The sequence below is a fragment of the Oncorhynchus tshawytscha genome, linkage group LG02 (genome assembly GCF_018296145.1).
Source record: "Oncorhynchus tshawytscha isolate Ot180627B linkage group LG02, Otsh_v2.0, whole genome shotgun sequence".
NCBI classification, from domain to species: domain Eukaryota; kingdom Metazoa; phylum Chordata; class Actinopteri; order Salmoniformes; family Salmonidae; genus Oncorhynchus; species Oncorhynchus tshawytscha.
Genome location: NC_056430.1, coordinates 43,672,346 through 43,687,129, shown reverse-complemented (window position 1 = coordinate 43,687,129; position 14,784 = coordinate 43,672,346). Strand labels below are relative to the sequence as shown.

The 14,784-nt window shown below is 45.9% G+C and overlaps 1 protein-coding gene across 1 annotated transcript in view; it reads right to left on the bottom strand.

The window, feature by feature from the left end:
* The window catches only part of LOC112244846 (phosphatidylinositol 4-phosphate 3-kinase C2 domain-containing subunit beta-like), a 75,450-nt gene that overhangs the window by 42,945 nt on the left and 17,721 nt on the right, over positions 1–14,784 (bottom strand). Inside the window, exons 2-12 of the mRNA XM_042299328.1 lie at positions 13,660–14,602; positions 13,271–13,371; positions 12,698–12,858; positions 11,682–11,802; positions 9,236–9,347; positions 8,977–9,056; positions 8,370–8,433; positions 8,015–8,161; positions 7,780–7,813; positions 4,666–4,861; positions 834–956 (exon numbers count right to left, since the gene is read on the bottom strand). Of these exons, the coding sequence (XP_042155262.1) occupies positions 834–956; positions 4,666–4,861; positions 7,780–7,813; positions 8,015–8,161; positions 8,370–8,433; positions 8,977–9,056; positions 9,236–9,347; positions 11,682–11,802; positions 12,698–12,858; positions 13,271–13,371; positions 13,660–14,508 (1,988 nt within the window). The 5' untranslated portion in view covers positions 14,509–14,602. The remainder of the gene's footprint in view (positions 1–833; positions 957–4,665; positions 4,862–7,779; positions 7,814–8,014; positions 8,162–8,369; positions 8,434–8,976; positions 9,057–9,235; positions 9,348–11,681; positions 11,803–12,697; positions 12,859–13,270; positions 13,372–13,659; positions 14,603–14,784) is intronic.

Genomic DNA, 14,784 nt, shown 5'->3' with positions numbered 1-14,784 from the left:
AAAATTCCGGGAACTTTCAATAAATTCCCTGGTTTTCCCCAAATCCCGGGTTGGAGGATTGTTCAAACAGCTCTTGGTTTGTTGGTTGTAACTTTTATTGAAAGTTCCCGGAATTTTGCAACCCTAAACCAGGCCTATTGGTGTTTATTCCACCTTATCTTAAGTGGCTCCATCAAGCCGGACAGGGTCAAGCAGTCTTCTCGGGAAGTGGTGTTTTACTGTGAAGGCTTTGCACTGCTGTTATCACATCTGGAGATGTCAGCACCACTAGGTCAGCTCAGGGTTGATAATCCACCAGGACACTAAATCCACCCGGATACCGGAGGATTCAAAATATCCTTACAATAGACGCTAAAAAAAGATCCCAACAACAGTGTCTTCAAAAATAGCCCCAGGGACAATGCATTAAGGACATGAGGTAGGGGTTGGAGAGATCAGAAAATAGCCCCAGGGACAATGCATTAAGGACATGAGGTAGGGGTTGGAGAGATCAGAAAATAGCCCCAGGGACAATGCATTAAGGACATGAGGTAGGGGTTGGAGAGATCAGAAAATAGCCACCGGATGCTGCTGCATAGCTACCTTCACATCTCTTGTAAAGGAGATAAGTTTACAACCCACAAATTGTAACTAAGCGTGCAAGCTTATTGAAGCATATGTGAACCGTTCACAGTATGTTTTTATTTGTGGGTTGTAACTAATCTCCTTTAAAAGATTGGCTGGGTGTCTGTAAGGTCTGATTTAATAGGCTGTGAGGTTGGTTGAGGTACCTGGCTGTGATTGGTTAAAATGTCTATAAGGCCTGTGGAAACAGGCTGTGTTTGGGTACATACCTCTGGTCCCAGACCACCAGGTGAAACAGGTACTTGCTGACCTGCTGTTTGCTGGTGTGCTGCGGGGCACAAAGTTCCGCCCCTCCATGGGTCAGGGAGCATGACAGGAAGAAGCCCTCGTAGCTAACAGGAAGAGGAAGAGGAGGTCAGCCAATGGGACAACAGAGTAGATGATATTATGAAACCCCATTGGCCTATGTATGTAAACGCTATTATTACAAATAACTGAGGACCAAGTTGGAGTCATGCGAAATGATGCATAACAAGCAAGACTTTTCTTCGTGGGTCTGTGTTCAATTCAATCAATGTCTTCTGACTATGGGAAATGAACGGAGTTCTCTTGTGAGTGTGTGTCAGTTGTGTAGTGTATATCAGTGTATGTTAGAGTATACACTGAGTGTACAAAACATTATGAACATTATGCTCTTTCCATGACATAGACTGACCAGGTGAATGTAGGTGAAAGCGATGATCCCTTATTGATGTCATTTGTTAATCAGTGCAGATGAAAGGGGAGGAGACGGGCAAAGAAGGATTTTTAAGCCTTGAGACAATTGAGACGTGGATTGTGTGCCATTCAGAAGGTGAATGGGCAAGACAAAATATTTAAGGGCCTTTGAACGGGGTATGATAGTAGGTGCCAGGCGCACCACTTTGTGTCAAGAACTGCAACACTTGGGTTTTTCACGCTCAACAGATTCCTGTGTGTATCAACTATGGTCCACCACCCAAAGGACATCCAGCCAACTTGACACAACTGTGGGAAACAATGGAGTCAACATGGGGCAGCATCCCTGTGGAACCCTTTCAACACCTTGTAGAGTCCATGCCCCAATAAATTGAGGCTGTTCTGAGGGACAAAGTGGGGGTGCAACTTCATATTAGGAATGTGTTCTTTATTTTTTGTACACTCAGTGTATATGTGTATATGTGACATTTATAATATTATATACTAATACTACAGGGATCATCAACTAGATTCAGGCACGGACCAATTTTTTCTTGAGTGGATGGTGGGACGGCCAGAACAAATAATTACAAATAATTTGTAGATTGCAAATTGACCGCAAGAAGCCCAAGCAGATATAATATTTGACTAAAATATAATCACTTCAAACATTGCTTACATTTGTATATGATCACGTTGTCTCTCTCTTATGCATGGAAACACTTGGGAACAGATTTCCTAAATTAAAATAACTTGGAGCTGATTTCCTGGTGTTTAAAAAACGAATAAAGTCCAACAAAAAAAATGGGGGGGGGGAAAGAATATAGAGGGGCCCAAATAAAAAAACAATAAAAACTATAAGTTAAAAATAAGTGGTACATGGTTACCAAACTGGCGGTCAGCGGGATGAACTTGGCCCGCACGCTGCACGTTGGGGAACCGTGTACCACTTATTGCTGACTTATAGTTACTATTATTTACAACGCTACTCCTCTTACTCCGTTTAAGCTAACTTTAAAACGTGCAGACTGGTCTGATATTGTGCTTACAACTACTACACTTTTATTAAACTTCCATCCACTTTCATGGCATTTCTTCAACATTCTAAAGCTTCCATTGTGACATCATGACTTCCAATGTAGCCTGTTGGGCCAGTAACCGAAAGGCTGCTGGATCGAATCCCAGAGCTGACAAGGTCAAAATCTGTTGTTCTGCCTATGAGCAAGGCGGATAACCCACTGTTCTCTGGGCACTGATGACGTAGATGTTGATTAAGGCAGTGCCCCGCACCTCTCTGATTCAGAGGGGTTGGGTTAAATGCGGAAGACACATTTCAGTTGAACACATTCAGTTGTACAACTGACTAGGTATCCCCCTTTCCTATTCCATTCACCGTGGACGCAACAATACCATTTTTTTTTACACAAATCAGCTACTTTGACCACTTTCCCAATAAGTTATAACAAACTTTAGAGGGTATGACATATTGGTCTACTTACCTGTATTCAAATCTGGAATCAGAAGACAATTATCTGTCACCAATCAAAAGTAGCTGTTTGTCGGAGTAGCTAGAAAAGTAGCTAGCTCACGCCAGCTAACAGCTCTCTCGTGTCTCGTCATTGAGCAGCCCAAACGCAGCCATTGCTATGGATACCAATGCATTTCAATGGCACAAAAGGGCCATAGGCTACAATGGTAAAAAAAAGAGTGTTTGGACCTTTCACCGTTTAAGATATCAACTCCAACCTAAAGTTGAGATGTATTAGGTGTATTATTATTCAGATGTACTTATTTCAATGAATTACCCATCAGACTGAATAGTAATTAAAGGGTAATAACATTGGGTAATAATGCTACCATGTTATTTCTCTTACAGTGAGATAGGGATTTAACTAGCTATAGCACTCGATCTGAAAACCTTATCACTGCAGATGATATCAACCTCGTGTGGGAGATTATCAGATACTTTTGGTATCAATTATCAGTTTTTCCTGCACACGCCTTTAGTGTCTTTCTAACAGACACACACACACACACACACACACACACACACGGACAAGTGCCTAGCAACCAATCAGAGCTCGGCCCCACCCCTCGGGTCAGAGGTCAGGCAGGGTTCCCAGGCTGTCAATCACCCTTTGTTAGGAACCAATCACGTGCCAGCAACAGTTTCAGGGGAGACAAAGGAGACAGCAAACTGGGGTTCAGCGAGGGGAGTGGGGGTGGAGCAGTGGACCATTCACGTGATTGGAAGGGGGTAAGGGAGTGGCAGGGCCATTCCAATGCACAGCAGTGGGGACAGGGTAAAGTGCAGGGGCAGAGACAGTGGTCGGGGCAATAAGGCTGTTGGGTGAAGGTGGGGGAATGGTAGGACAAGTGTATAGAATGCATTGGATAGAATGTATGGGAATAGTGAGGTGGCAGTGCATCTGGCCCTGGTTATGGAGCTGTGCCAGGGGAGAAGAGAGGAGAGGAAAGTGCAGTTACTGAGAGGAGACATATGAATGGAGATTCGGGGGGTTGGGCTGAGCTGAATACACAGGCCAATATAGAGGGAGCGATGGCATGGGAGAAAGGAGGGAAAACATGGGAGGGAAGAGAGGATAGGGAAGTAAAGGGAAGTCAAAATGGGGAGAAGGGCAAAGGGAGGGGAGGGAAAAGGGGATGAATAGTTTCTTTGGGGGGGGGGGGCAGATGAGGCTGTTTCTCAGGGTTCTCTATGTATGCTGCTATGCTCCATAACACCATGTAATCCTCTTGGATTATACTGGGGAAATCCAGCCTGAACAGCTGGCCCCCAATTGTCATACTTGAGTAAAAGTAAAGATACCTTAATAGAAAATGACTCAAGTAAAAGTGAGTCACAGAGTAAAATACTACTTGAGTAAAAGTCTAAAAGTATTTAAATATGCTTTAATATTAAAAGAAAATGCCTTTTTTTTTCAATTGCTAAAATATACTTAAATATCAAAAGTAAAAGCATAAATAATTTCAAATGCCTTATATTAAGCAAACGAGATGGCACAATGTTTTTTATTTTATTTACGGACAGCTAGGGGCACACTCCAACACTCAGACATCATTTCCAAATGAAGCATGCGTGTTTACTGAGTCCGCCAGAACAGAGACAGTAGGTATGACCAGGGATGTTCTCTTGATAAGTGTGTGAATTGGACCAATTTCCTGTCCTGCTAAGCATTCAAAATGTAATGAGTGAGTACTTTTGGGAATGTATTGAAGTAAAAGTAGTCCAAATTATAAATAGCAAAGTAAAGTGCAGATGCCCCCAAAAACTACTTAAGTAGTACTTTAAAGTATTTTTAGTACTTTACACTACTGGTTACGTGCGTATGTGCATGCCTGAGTGTACAGTATGTGTTTTACCTGGCAGCCCATGTGATGGGGATGCGATGTGCAGCGTAGACGCTGAAAGACAGGACGTTGGTGACCAGGCCTGCTTCCTGTGTGGGTGACGTGTGTCGGTTGCTCTGCACCGTGGTGTGGAAGTTAGCATTGAACGTGCTACAGTACAGCTCCACCAGATCCAAAATGGCTGCCGTCAGCTTCTCCACCACTTTCTCTGCAAGGGGGAAGTAAAACCATTTAGATTCACAGAGCCTTCATTTAAGCAGACACTCTCTAAATGAATTCAATTAAAGAGGGCTAAACAACCACTTAACACAAGCTTTAAAAGTAAAACCTTAAATAATGAATGTTAGTAACAATCAGTGTGCAGAACTTAGCATGTATTAAAGATCTCTCCTGAATCACAACAGCTGTCTGTCAGTATTACTCGTTATCTAAGAGTAGAGTCAGAGTAATACACAACACCAAGTCCATGCTCTTAGAGTTTATTGCCATGTTATCACCATACTGCTAATCCCTGAGAGCTCTTTACTCCTACACTGATCCTATGACCTCTCATACAGTGTGTATTTGACCTCTTAACAGCCTTGTGTTTGTACACTACCAGAGGAGAGTCAAACATCAGCTCCATCATTCATAGGGCTCTGGTCCAAAGCAGTGCGCTATGTAGGGAATATGGACCCTGGTCAATTGTAGTCCACTGTGTAGGGAATAAGATGCCATTTGCGAGGCAACCATGTCAACACAGCTTATTTGCCTGGGTTTCCACTCTTTACATATGTCTCTTCACACGTCGAGTGGAGCAGCTCAGCCCTGTAGGGAAAACAACATCCAACCTCTCGGAAATATTACCCCTTTCTTCATGAGGGCAGACAGACGGATAGAGATGCAGATGGATGGAGGAGGTGGTGAGTGTATCTGTGTATCCTGTATGAAATTAGCCATCCTTCCTGTTTGTCGGAGTATAGCTGGGGGAGGTAGGGGATTTGTCTCAAATGGCACCCTATTCCCTATGTAGTGCATTACCTTTGAACAGAGAACAATGGGCCCTGGTCAGAAGTAGTGCAATATAAAGGAAATGGGGTGCCATTTGGGACCCAGCCAGAGAAATCGGTAAAGAGGGACATCCGTGGCGTACGTCACAGCGAGTCAAGGACACTTCCGCTCTGACACGAAGTAGGGCTACTGTGACAGACCAGTGTGCCTGCTTAGCAGTTTAGCTTCTTCCCCATCTGGGTATACTGTCTGTACAACGGCTCAAACCAGGTTCCTATGCCACGCAAACACACCTGACCGCCCGCTTCACAACCTACTTGCGCTGCTGAAAAGCTAGTAATTCGGTGACGTGAGTGGAGACATTTCAAGCTGTTGGGAGAGCTTAAGGTATGATCTTAAAGGGATGGTTCACCCAAATTACAAAAAATACATATTGGTTTCCTTACCCTATAATCAGTCTATGGACACGGTATGAGAGCAATCCATGCTTTGGTTTAGTTTCCCTGGTTTCCACATGCTATCGCTTTAGCATTCATGGCACAAATACCATTTAATATATATATATATACACTTGAAGTCGGGAAGTTTACATACACTTAGGTTGGAGTCATTAAAACTTGTTTTTCAACCACTCCACAAATTTCTTGTTAACAAACTATAGTTTTGGCAAGTCGGTTAGGACATGTACTTTGGAGAAATGTCCTCTAGTCTAATGAAACAAAAATACAACTGTTTGGCCATAATGACCATTGTTATGTTTGGAGGAAAAAGGGGGATGCTCGCAAGCCGAAGAACACCATCCCAACCGTGAAGCACAGGGGTGGCAGCATCATGTTGTGGGGGTACTTTGCTGCAGGAGGGACTGGTGTACTTCACAAAATAGATGGCATCATGAGGGAGGAAAATTTTGTGGATATATTGAAGCAACATCTCAAGACATCAGTCAGGCTTGGTCGCAAATGGGTCTTCCAAATGGACAATGACTCCAAGCATACTTCCAAATTTGTGGCAAAATGGATTAAGGACAACAAAGTCAAGGTATTGGAGTGGCCATCAAAAAGTCCTGACCTCAATCCTATAGAAAATGTGTGGGCAGAACTGAAAAAGAGTGTGTGAGCAAGGAGGCCTATAAACCTGACTCAGTTACACCAGCTCTGTCAGGAGGAATGGGTCAAAATTCACCCAACGTATTGTGGGAAGCTTGTGGAAGGCTGCCGGAAATGTTTGACCCAAGTTTAACAATTTAAAGGCAATGCTACCAAATAGTAATTGAGTGCATGTAAACTTCTGACCCACTGGGAATGTGATGAAAGAAATAAAGCTGAAATAAATCATTCTCTCTATTATTCTGACATTTCACATTCTGACCTAAAACAGGGAATTTTTACTAGGATTAAATGTCAGGAATTGTGAAAAACTGAGTTTAAATGTGTTTGGTTAAGGTGTATGTAAACTTCTGACTTCATCTGTATATTTAACCAGGCAAGTGAGTTAAGAACAAATTCTTATTTACAATGACAGCCTAGGAACAGTGGGTTAACTGCCGTGTTCAGGGGCAGAAGGACAGATTTTTACCTTGACAGCTCGGGGATTTGATCTAGCAACCTTTCGAGTACAGGCCCAACACTATAACCACTAGGCTACCTGCCACCCGCATTAAAGTGAAAGAACCGATATCAGCATTTTTAGAGCATCATGAGAAATGCTAATATCGGTCCCGTGACTTAAAACATTAGCATGTGCAAACAGTGCCAAGGAAACTAAACCAAAGCATGGATTGCAGTCATGCATTGTCCATAAACTGCTTACACAGTAAGGAAACCAATGTGTCATTTTATAATTTGGGTGAACTATCCCTTTAATTCTGTCACACTACTGTACAGACCTGTCCATCATCCCATGACCCTATAACCTGGCGATCCTCCTCTCCACCTGTCCTCTTTCTCCCATCTACAGTGCCATATCATCTCCTTCTTTCCTCCCTGTCCTTACTTCCTCTTCTCTTTCCCATCCTCTCTCTGTCTTCTTTCTCCTTCCTCTTCCCCTCCGCCTGTCCTGTCTTTCATCCCCTACGCTACAGTATCTGTGTGTGTGTTATATTCTGTGTTGTGGCACAGTAAGACACGAGGAACCTACCTCTGTTCTCTTTGATGGCCAGCAGTGACGGATCCTGTGAAGAGACACTCACACAGTTACAGAACGCATTCAACAAATGGACTAACCTTGGTTCTGGAGTTACAGGAGTACAGAATACTGTGTGGGTAATTAATTTATATCTGATCTAAGCTCAGTTTTGTTTTTTAAGGTTACATTAGAGCTGTGCCTAAAGGTCATTTCTATCTGAAATGTGGCAGTGTGTGTATGTGTTTACCTTCTGGACTCTAGGCTGCAGACGACAGGGGCATGCTGGGAGCTGGTTGAGGGCGGAAGTGATGTCAGGCGTTTCCACAGCAGCCAGCGAGCTGCAGAGAGCCTTCACTGATTGGACCAACCGTTCCACATGCAACACAAGCTCCACCTTCAGAGGGGGGAGGGAGAACAGAGCGATTTCAACCTCACACATAGACTTTCAAAATAAAAAGAGCCAAACATGTTTGCTTTTGTTTGTGTGTGTGTGAGAGACAGTGTGTGTGTGTGTGTGTGTGTGTGTGCGTGCATGTGCATTTGTGTGTGTGTCTGTGCCTGCGTGCGTATGCGTGTTTGTGTGCGCGTGTGTAGTAGGTTACCTCTGATAGTAGAAAGGACTCAGCCTCGTTGTGAAAGGTATCCAGGAGCAGAGTCAAAGCCTCTCTGTTCAAACACAAGTCAATATCAACAACACTAACCAGGTTTCTATCCAACCTTTGTACGAGAGTAAAGTGCAAGTCAGAATTTGGAAACCTTCAAGTTTGTCTGTAAACTTTCCAAATGTCGACAAAACAAAACACACTAGACGAGGTGGGATCTTTTTGAGTCGGTAAAACATTTCTTATGCAACAAATGGCGGTGGAAACCCCTTTATGTGCAAATATTGATAAAATAACCATCAGATCGACGAATGCTTGGAGTCGCACTATGACATATGTGGTCCTCCCATGAAAATGTTGTTTTGATGTGCATTGCATCATTACGCACAGCCTTTAATCCGCATCAAGTCAATTATGATGGAAACACATCTCTGGTGGGAAAATGCGCGTATTGTTTTTATGCGGATTTTAGAATATTCGCATGAAAATCTGTCCCCAATTGGACGGAAACTAGCTACTGTCAAGGGTATGAAAGTCCCAGCTTAAGGCCTTTAACTGCTTTCTAATGCAATTTGTGGTGTGAGAAATCTAGGCCCCTCCCCCTCACCTTGTAACGGTCTGTCTGATTGGTCGTTCCTGCAGCAGAATGCCGTGGTTCATCGTAGAGGGCGTGTCATCATCATCCTCCTGTCAATCACAACATAACGGCACGATGAGTGTGTGCGTACGATTGTCTGTGTGTGTGTGTGTGTGTGTGTGTGTGTGTCGTGTGCATGCGTGTTGTGTGCCATGTGTGTGTGAGTGTCGTATATGTGGGCATGGGTGTTGTGTGCCGTGTGTGTGTGTGTGTGCATGGGTGTGCACACCGTGCGGCCCAGTTCTGTGTTGATAGAGCCTCTCTTGGTAAGGAAAAGACGGATGTCCCAGTCAAACTTCAGACACAGCTGGATATACTCCAACTCTGCCAACGTCTGGGAACTGAGGGGAGAGAGAGAGAGAGAGAGAGAGAGAGAGAGAGAGAGAGAGAGCATAAACCCTGCTACTGTCAAAGATGATGGATAAATTAAGATAGTTCACTCAGGCCATTTACCAATTCAAAAACAAAAAATTGCAGTTCCTGTCTACTTAAGGGGGTGGCTCTCCCATAGATACCAATGCGAAAGCAGCTGGGTTCGGTCTAATTAGTTCATGGATTTCTATTGAAACAGAAGGCGTGGGCTGTCTTGTTTCCTCTTCCGTCTCTGCTACTGTCAAGCCCTGGGATTGACAAAGCTGTGTAACAAACCATGACCTCAGCACACAGAGGAAGTCCTAACCTATTTTACCAGCTGCAGGTTGTCAGGGGAAAACCCACTTCCTGCTGCTGCTCAGCCATGTCCACACACACACACACACACACACACACGAACAAGGAAAATAAAAACAAATGGAAAGACAGACATACACACATATGTGCAGCTGCTCTGAGCTAGAAATAAAAAACACACACGTGCACAGACTCAAAAACATGGTGCGCACACACACACACATATATATGCTCAGATTCACTGGACAGGAATGGAGCTTACTGTAAAACACATTTAAACACTAGTTGGCTGTATCTCTCTAGAGGAAGACTTTAGAGAAGAGTGGGAGTGTGTGTTTGTGTGTGTGTGTGGGTGTGTGTGTGTGTGTGTGCGTCAGGGTGCGTGTGGTTGGGGGATGAAAGGTCACGTTGGCCCACAACTGTGTGTGTGTGTGTGTGTGTGTGTGTGTGTGTGTGTGTGTGTGTGTGTGTGTGTGTGTAGAATAGTCGGTTTTTACTTGGGAAATCCCCTGAGGTTTAGGTCGGCCCTCAGACATCAGCAGAGCTTGTTAAAAAACGGCCATAATTGAGGCCTTCAGTTATATGAGTGTGTATATCTGGACCACAAACCACACACACACTCTAGCTCTCTCTCTCCCTCAGTTTACCCCCAACCCACTGCCCTGTTCTTTCTCGATAAATCCTAAAAGCATTCCTATAGCCTGGGCCTCACTCACTCACACACTCACACACACATACACGTTTTCCTATCCTTGTGGGGACCAAACAATTGATTCACATTCAAAATCCTATTTTCTCTAACACCTAACCCTTAACCCTAACCTTAAATCCTAACCTTAAATACTAACCCCAACCCTAAACCTAACCCCTAATTGTAACCCTAACCCTAATTGTAACCCTAAACCTAACCCCTTTTCCTTTGTTTTACTAACCTTGTGAGGACGTCTGGTTCCCACAAGGATAGTAGAACCAAAAACACACACACAAACAGAAACACAAGGTTGAGAAATGCATACAGTACACACACAAACACATATGGCTGAGAGTACGAGTGTATAGTCAAGGTCTATGTGATTTTTCCAAGGCAAGGCTCTCCTCAGTTTATCTGAGGGGAATTTCTCTGGCTCTCAGTCATATAGAACAGCTGTTTGTGTATTCACATGCATGTGTGTGTGTGTGTGTGTGTGTGTGTTTGTGTGTGTGTATGTGTGTGTGTATATATATATGTGCGTGTGTATGTGTGTGTATGTGTGTGCATACATGTGCTCTCTACCTCCCAGTCCCACCCTCTGGGCCCAACTAACATGGCTGGTGACGTGTTATGATTAGTTGGCTCTCCTCTACTCATTCCACCCTGTGCTTGGCCTGTTCCATGGAGGAGTGAGGGGCAGGGGGCACCATCGCTGCCGCAGCCCAGCCAGGGTAAGCTCTACTGGGCAGAGAGTTGGCAGACTGCCCCCTGGCAACCATCCATAATGGGGTGGGCGTGGAGCCCGGAGAGAGAGGGGGATGGGCAGGGAAGAAGGGAAAGAGAGGGAAGGCGTGGGAGGAGAGAAAGAGGGGAAGCAGCATAGTGTAACGGTGCCAATGGAGTGTGGACTGACAGGGCATGTGTATGTGTGGAGCTCATTCAGCAGTGAAGGAAATTAAAGGGATACGTCAGGATATTGGCAATGAGGCCCTTTATCTACTTCCCCCAGAGACAGATGAACTCGTGGACACCACTTCTCCGTCTCTGTGTTCAGTATGAAGGAAGTTCGAGGTAGTTTCATGGAGCCAATGCTAATAAAACTGGTATCCACGACTTCATCAGAGTCTGGGGAAGTTGACAAATGGGCCTCATTGCCAAAATCCCGAAGTATCCCTTTAAAAACACTCAAAAGCCAAATCCCAGCCGCCTCTTCCAGCATTCACACATACTGTAGACAGATGGGCGAGAGGGGTGGAGATACAGAGAGAGGGAGAAGAGGTTGAGGAGAGAAAGGGACGAGAGAAGTGCTCCTTACTTCTCTAGGAACTCAGCTTGACCGCAGACCTTGAGCAGGTAGTGGTCGACGTCGATGTGGTCCAGGTCCTCATTAGCATAACACAACGTCTGGTAGATCAACAAGTCCACTGTAGATGACCCTTGGAGAGAGACGTGGGGAACAGAACGTAAATTACAGTACATGACAGTAACAAAAACAGAGGCAGAGAGAGAGAGGGTGGATGGGAGAGTGAAGTGATAGAGAGAGAGAGAGAGAGCGAGAGAGAGAGAGAGAGAGGTGGATGTGTGTGGGTGGGTGTGTGGGTTCTTTGATTCAACCTCTCTGGACTGAGTCGGTGCACACCGACCCAACTATTCTATTGACCGGAAGAGTCACAGGGACAGATGTACTGGAAGAAATTATTCAGACTGACGGACTGCTGTGTTGTTGACTTTTGTAGTTTATCTTACAGAATGAATAAGAGGGAAACAACCACTTTGAGACAGGGGGGTGAGACAGAGAGACAAAGACAGACAGAGATAGGGAAAGAAAGAGGGATAGAAATAGCGAGAGAATGTTTACTGTTTACTTGGCCAGTTCGATCTCTCTGAGTGAGAGCAAACATACACTCTCCAGCCATCATGAGTCATGAGTTGACCTTACTGTACCCACAGCACATAGTCTCACACACATTAAGGGAGACAGGGTGAGGTAGAGAGAGAGAAAGATGGGCAGAGAGAGAGGAGACCTTCATAGCATGAACAGTGATGTTTCCAAAGCGGTCTCCCATTCCCCTTCCCTTAAATCTCCCCCTCTTTCTCCCTTCCTCCCAGACCGATGAATGAGGCCAGATTAGACAGTTGGTTGGCTGGGATCCGGTCAGTGTAATTCCATTAAGGGAACTCCAACCACATGCTTTCCCACTCAGGACTGAGCGAAGCAGACATGACATTCGCTGAGGATGTGTGTATGAAAATAGGGGTGAGTGATCTCTGTGCTGATGAACCTGTGTGAGTGTGTGTGTTTGCGAGTGAGTGGGAGTATGTGCATCTTACCATCACAGGTGAAGGTGAGTGGTTCTCTGATGTGGTCGCTGATGACCGTAACTTTGACGCTGACCCCTAACCCCTGTTGCAACTCTTCAGGCCCCACTGAAGGCGACCACACAAACCCAGAGTTGTTAGAGGGGTCGCTGCTTGGATACGCCGACCGCAACCTGAAAACAACACAACCACCACACAGGGATGGTTATTAAAGGGTAATAAATAGCTGACTGTGAATTAACCACAACACACAGTTATGGTTATAACTGCTTATAGTCAGCCTGACCACAATACAACCACAACAAAACCACAGCACAGGAATGGTTCTAAACAGCCTGACTGGGGCGAGAGGGTAAATTTGGGTCCAATCACAAATCAACCCCTAAACCCTACGCCCAATGCACTTGTAGATATTTGAGAGGATCTGACAGGTGTGAACAATATGGTAATAGCTCCATCTTGCCCTCTGATAGGCCAGGTGGAAGTTTCACCATATGGTATATACCAATCAAATCCTCTCAGATATCCACGAGTGCATAGGGCGTTTGGCTTAGGAGTCGATTTGGGATTGGGCCATACACTTACACGTCGAGCATGTGACAGAAGGCGGCCACCTCCTCATCTCTTTCCTCTGACACCTGGAAGAGCTCATAGCCAAAACCATTAAGCCTGGGGGCCAGAGACACCTGCCAATCACACACACACACAGGAACCATCAGTCACAGAACTGACTGTAACAGAGCATTCAGAGTCACAGAACAGAACACAGCTGGACTGGACTGCGTTGGAATAGACTGACTTGACTGGAGTAAGCTGGAGACAAGCCTAGACCTTTCAAGGATCGTTTATTTGTGTCTAGGTTTGACTATGGAAACACGGGAGGGTGTGAGGTAACACTAGATGTGAATTAATGCTGTGTCATGCAAAGTGATGTAATGAATCTGTTGTGAGCCTGTCATGGAGCGAGTAGTTACCGGGTCGGCCGACACTCTGCGCTGGTTCTTGTTGCTCTTCTGGATAGGTACGTAAGTGCGGGGGGGCACCTGAGGGGGGAGGGTCTTACTCCGAGCCACCGGCTTCCCTGATTGGTCCCCGTTGGCCCGCCTACCCCTTGGCGCCAGCCAATCCCCATTAAGCTTGGAGAGGGCATCGTTGAGGCTCTCGTAGTTGTGCATCTCCCCTGACGACAGTTTGGGCTGATCTACCTCAGGGGTGAACAGGTTGACGTCCCGGGGCGCCACAGTGCGTCGGGAGGGTGGGAAGGGCTCAGTGGAGGGGGGTAGAGGGGTCCTTGGGGGTACAGCAGGAGGAGGGTCATCTGGAGGAGGGGGGAAGCCTTTAAGCAGAGTCAGAGGAGAACCATAGCTAGACCCTGAGTGCCCATAGCTGGAGTTCAGGTAGTCCCCCTTCCCTGAACTCTCCAGGATATAGAGGGGTTCTTTGCTGTAGCTTCCCAGAGGAGGAGTGGCCCTGGCTGGGGAGGGACGTGGGGAGTGGGACCCCCCAGGCTGAAGGTGGTTGAGGAATGGGTCCGAACCAGATAGCCCTCTTAGCAAACTCCCTCCTGGAGGAAGAGGGCTGGGGCAGGGTGGGAGGGGGCGATCGATCTGGCTCTGGCCCTCCCTAGGGGGTAGCGTAGGTAACTTCCCAACCCCCTGGCAGCTGGTCCCCTGGCTGTCCCCACCCTTGTCCTGTTTAAGTCTTGACAGGGCATCATACTCCATCTGTAGAGCTTCAGCCATTACCAACTCTCTCTGGCTCAGGCCCAGGGAATCCAGTCCCCAGGGGCCTTCACCGTCCTTCTGAGTCTGTGCTGCCGACATGGTCCTACAGGGGAAGCCACCACCAACAGAAGAGGAGGAGGATGACACTGGTTCTAGGGCTTCCAGAGAAGAGACATGGGCCTCAGAATACGCTCTGTGGAGCGAGAGAGAGAGAGAGAGAGAGGTAATCAGAAAGAGTAAAAAAAAGAGGAAGTAGTCAAAGTGAGACAGAGGGATGCATTTCGGTTCTGCCATTCAGACCACAGATCCCAAGTGCTCTCAGTTTCAGGTGTATTCTACAAAAACACAGCTGATTCTAGGGCTGGGAATGGCCAG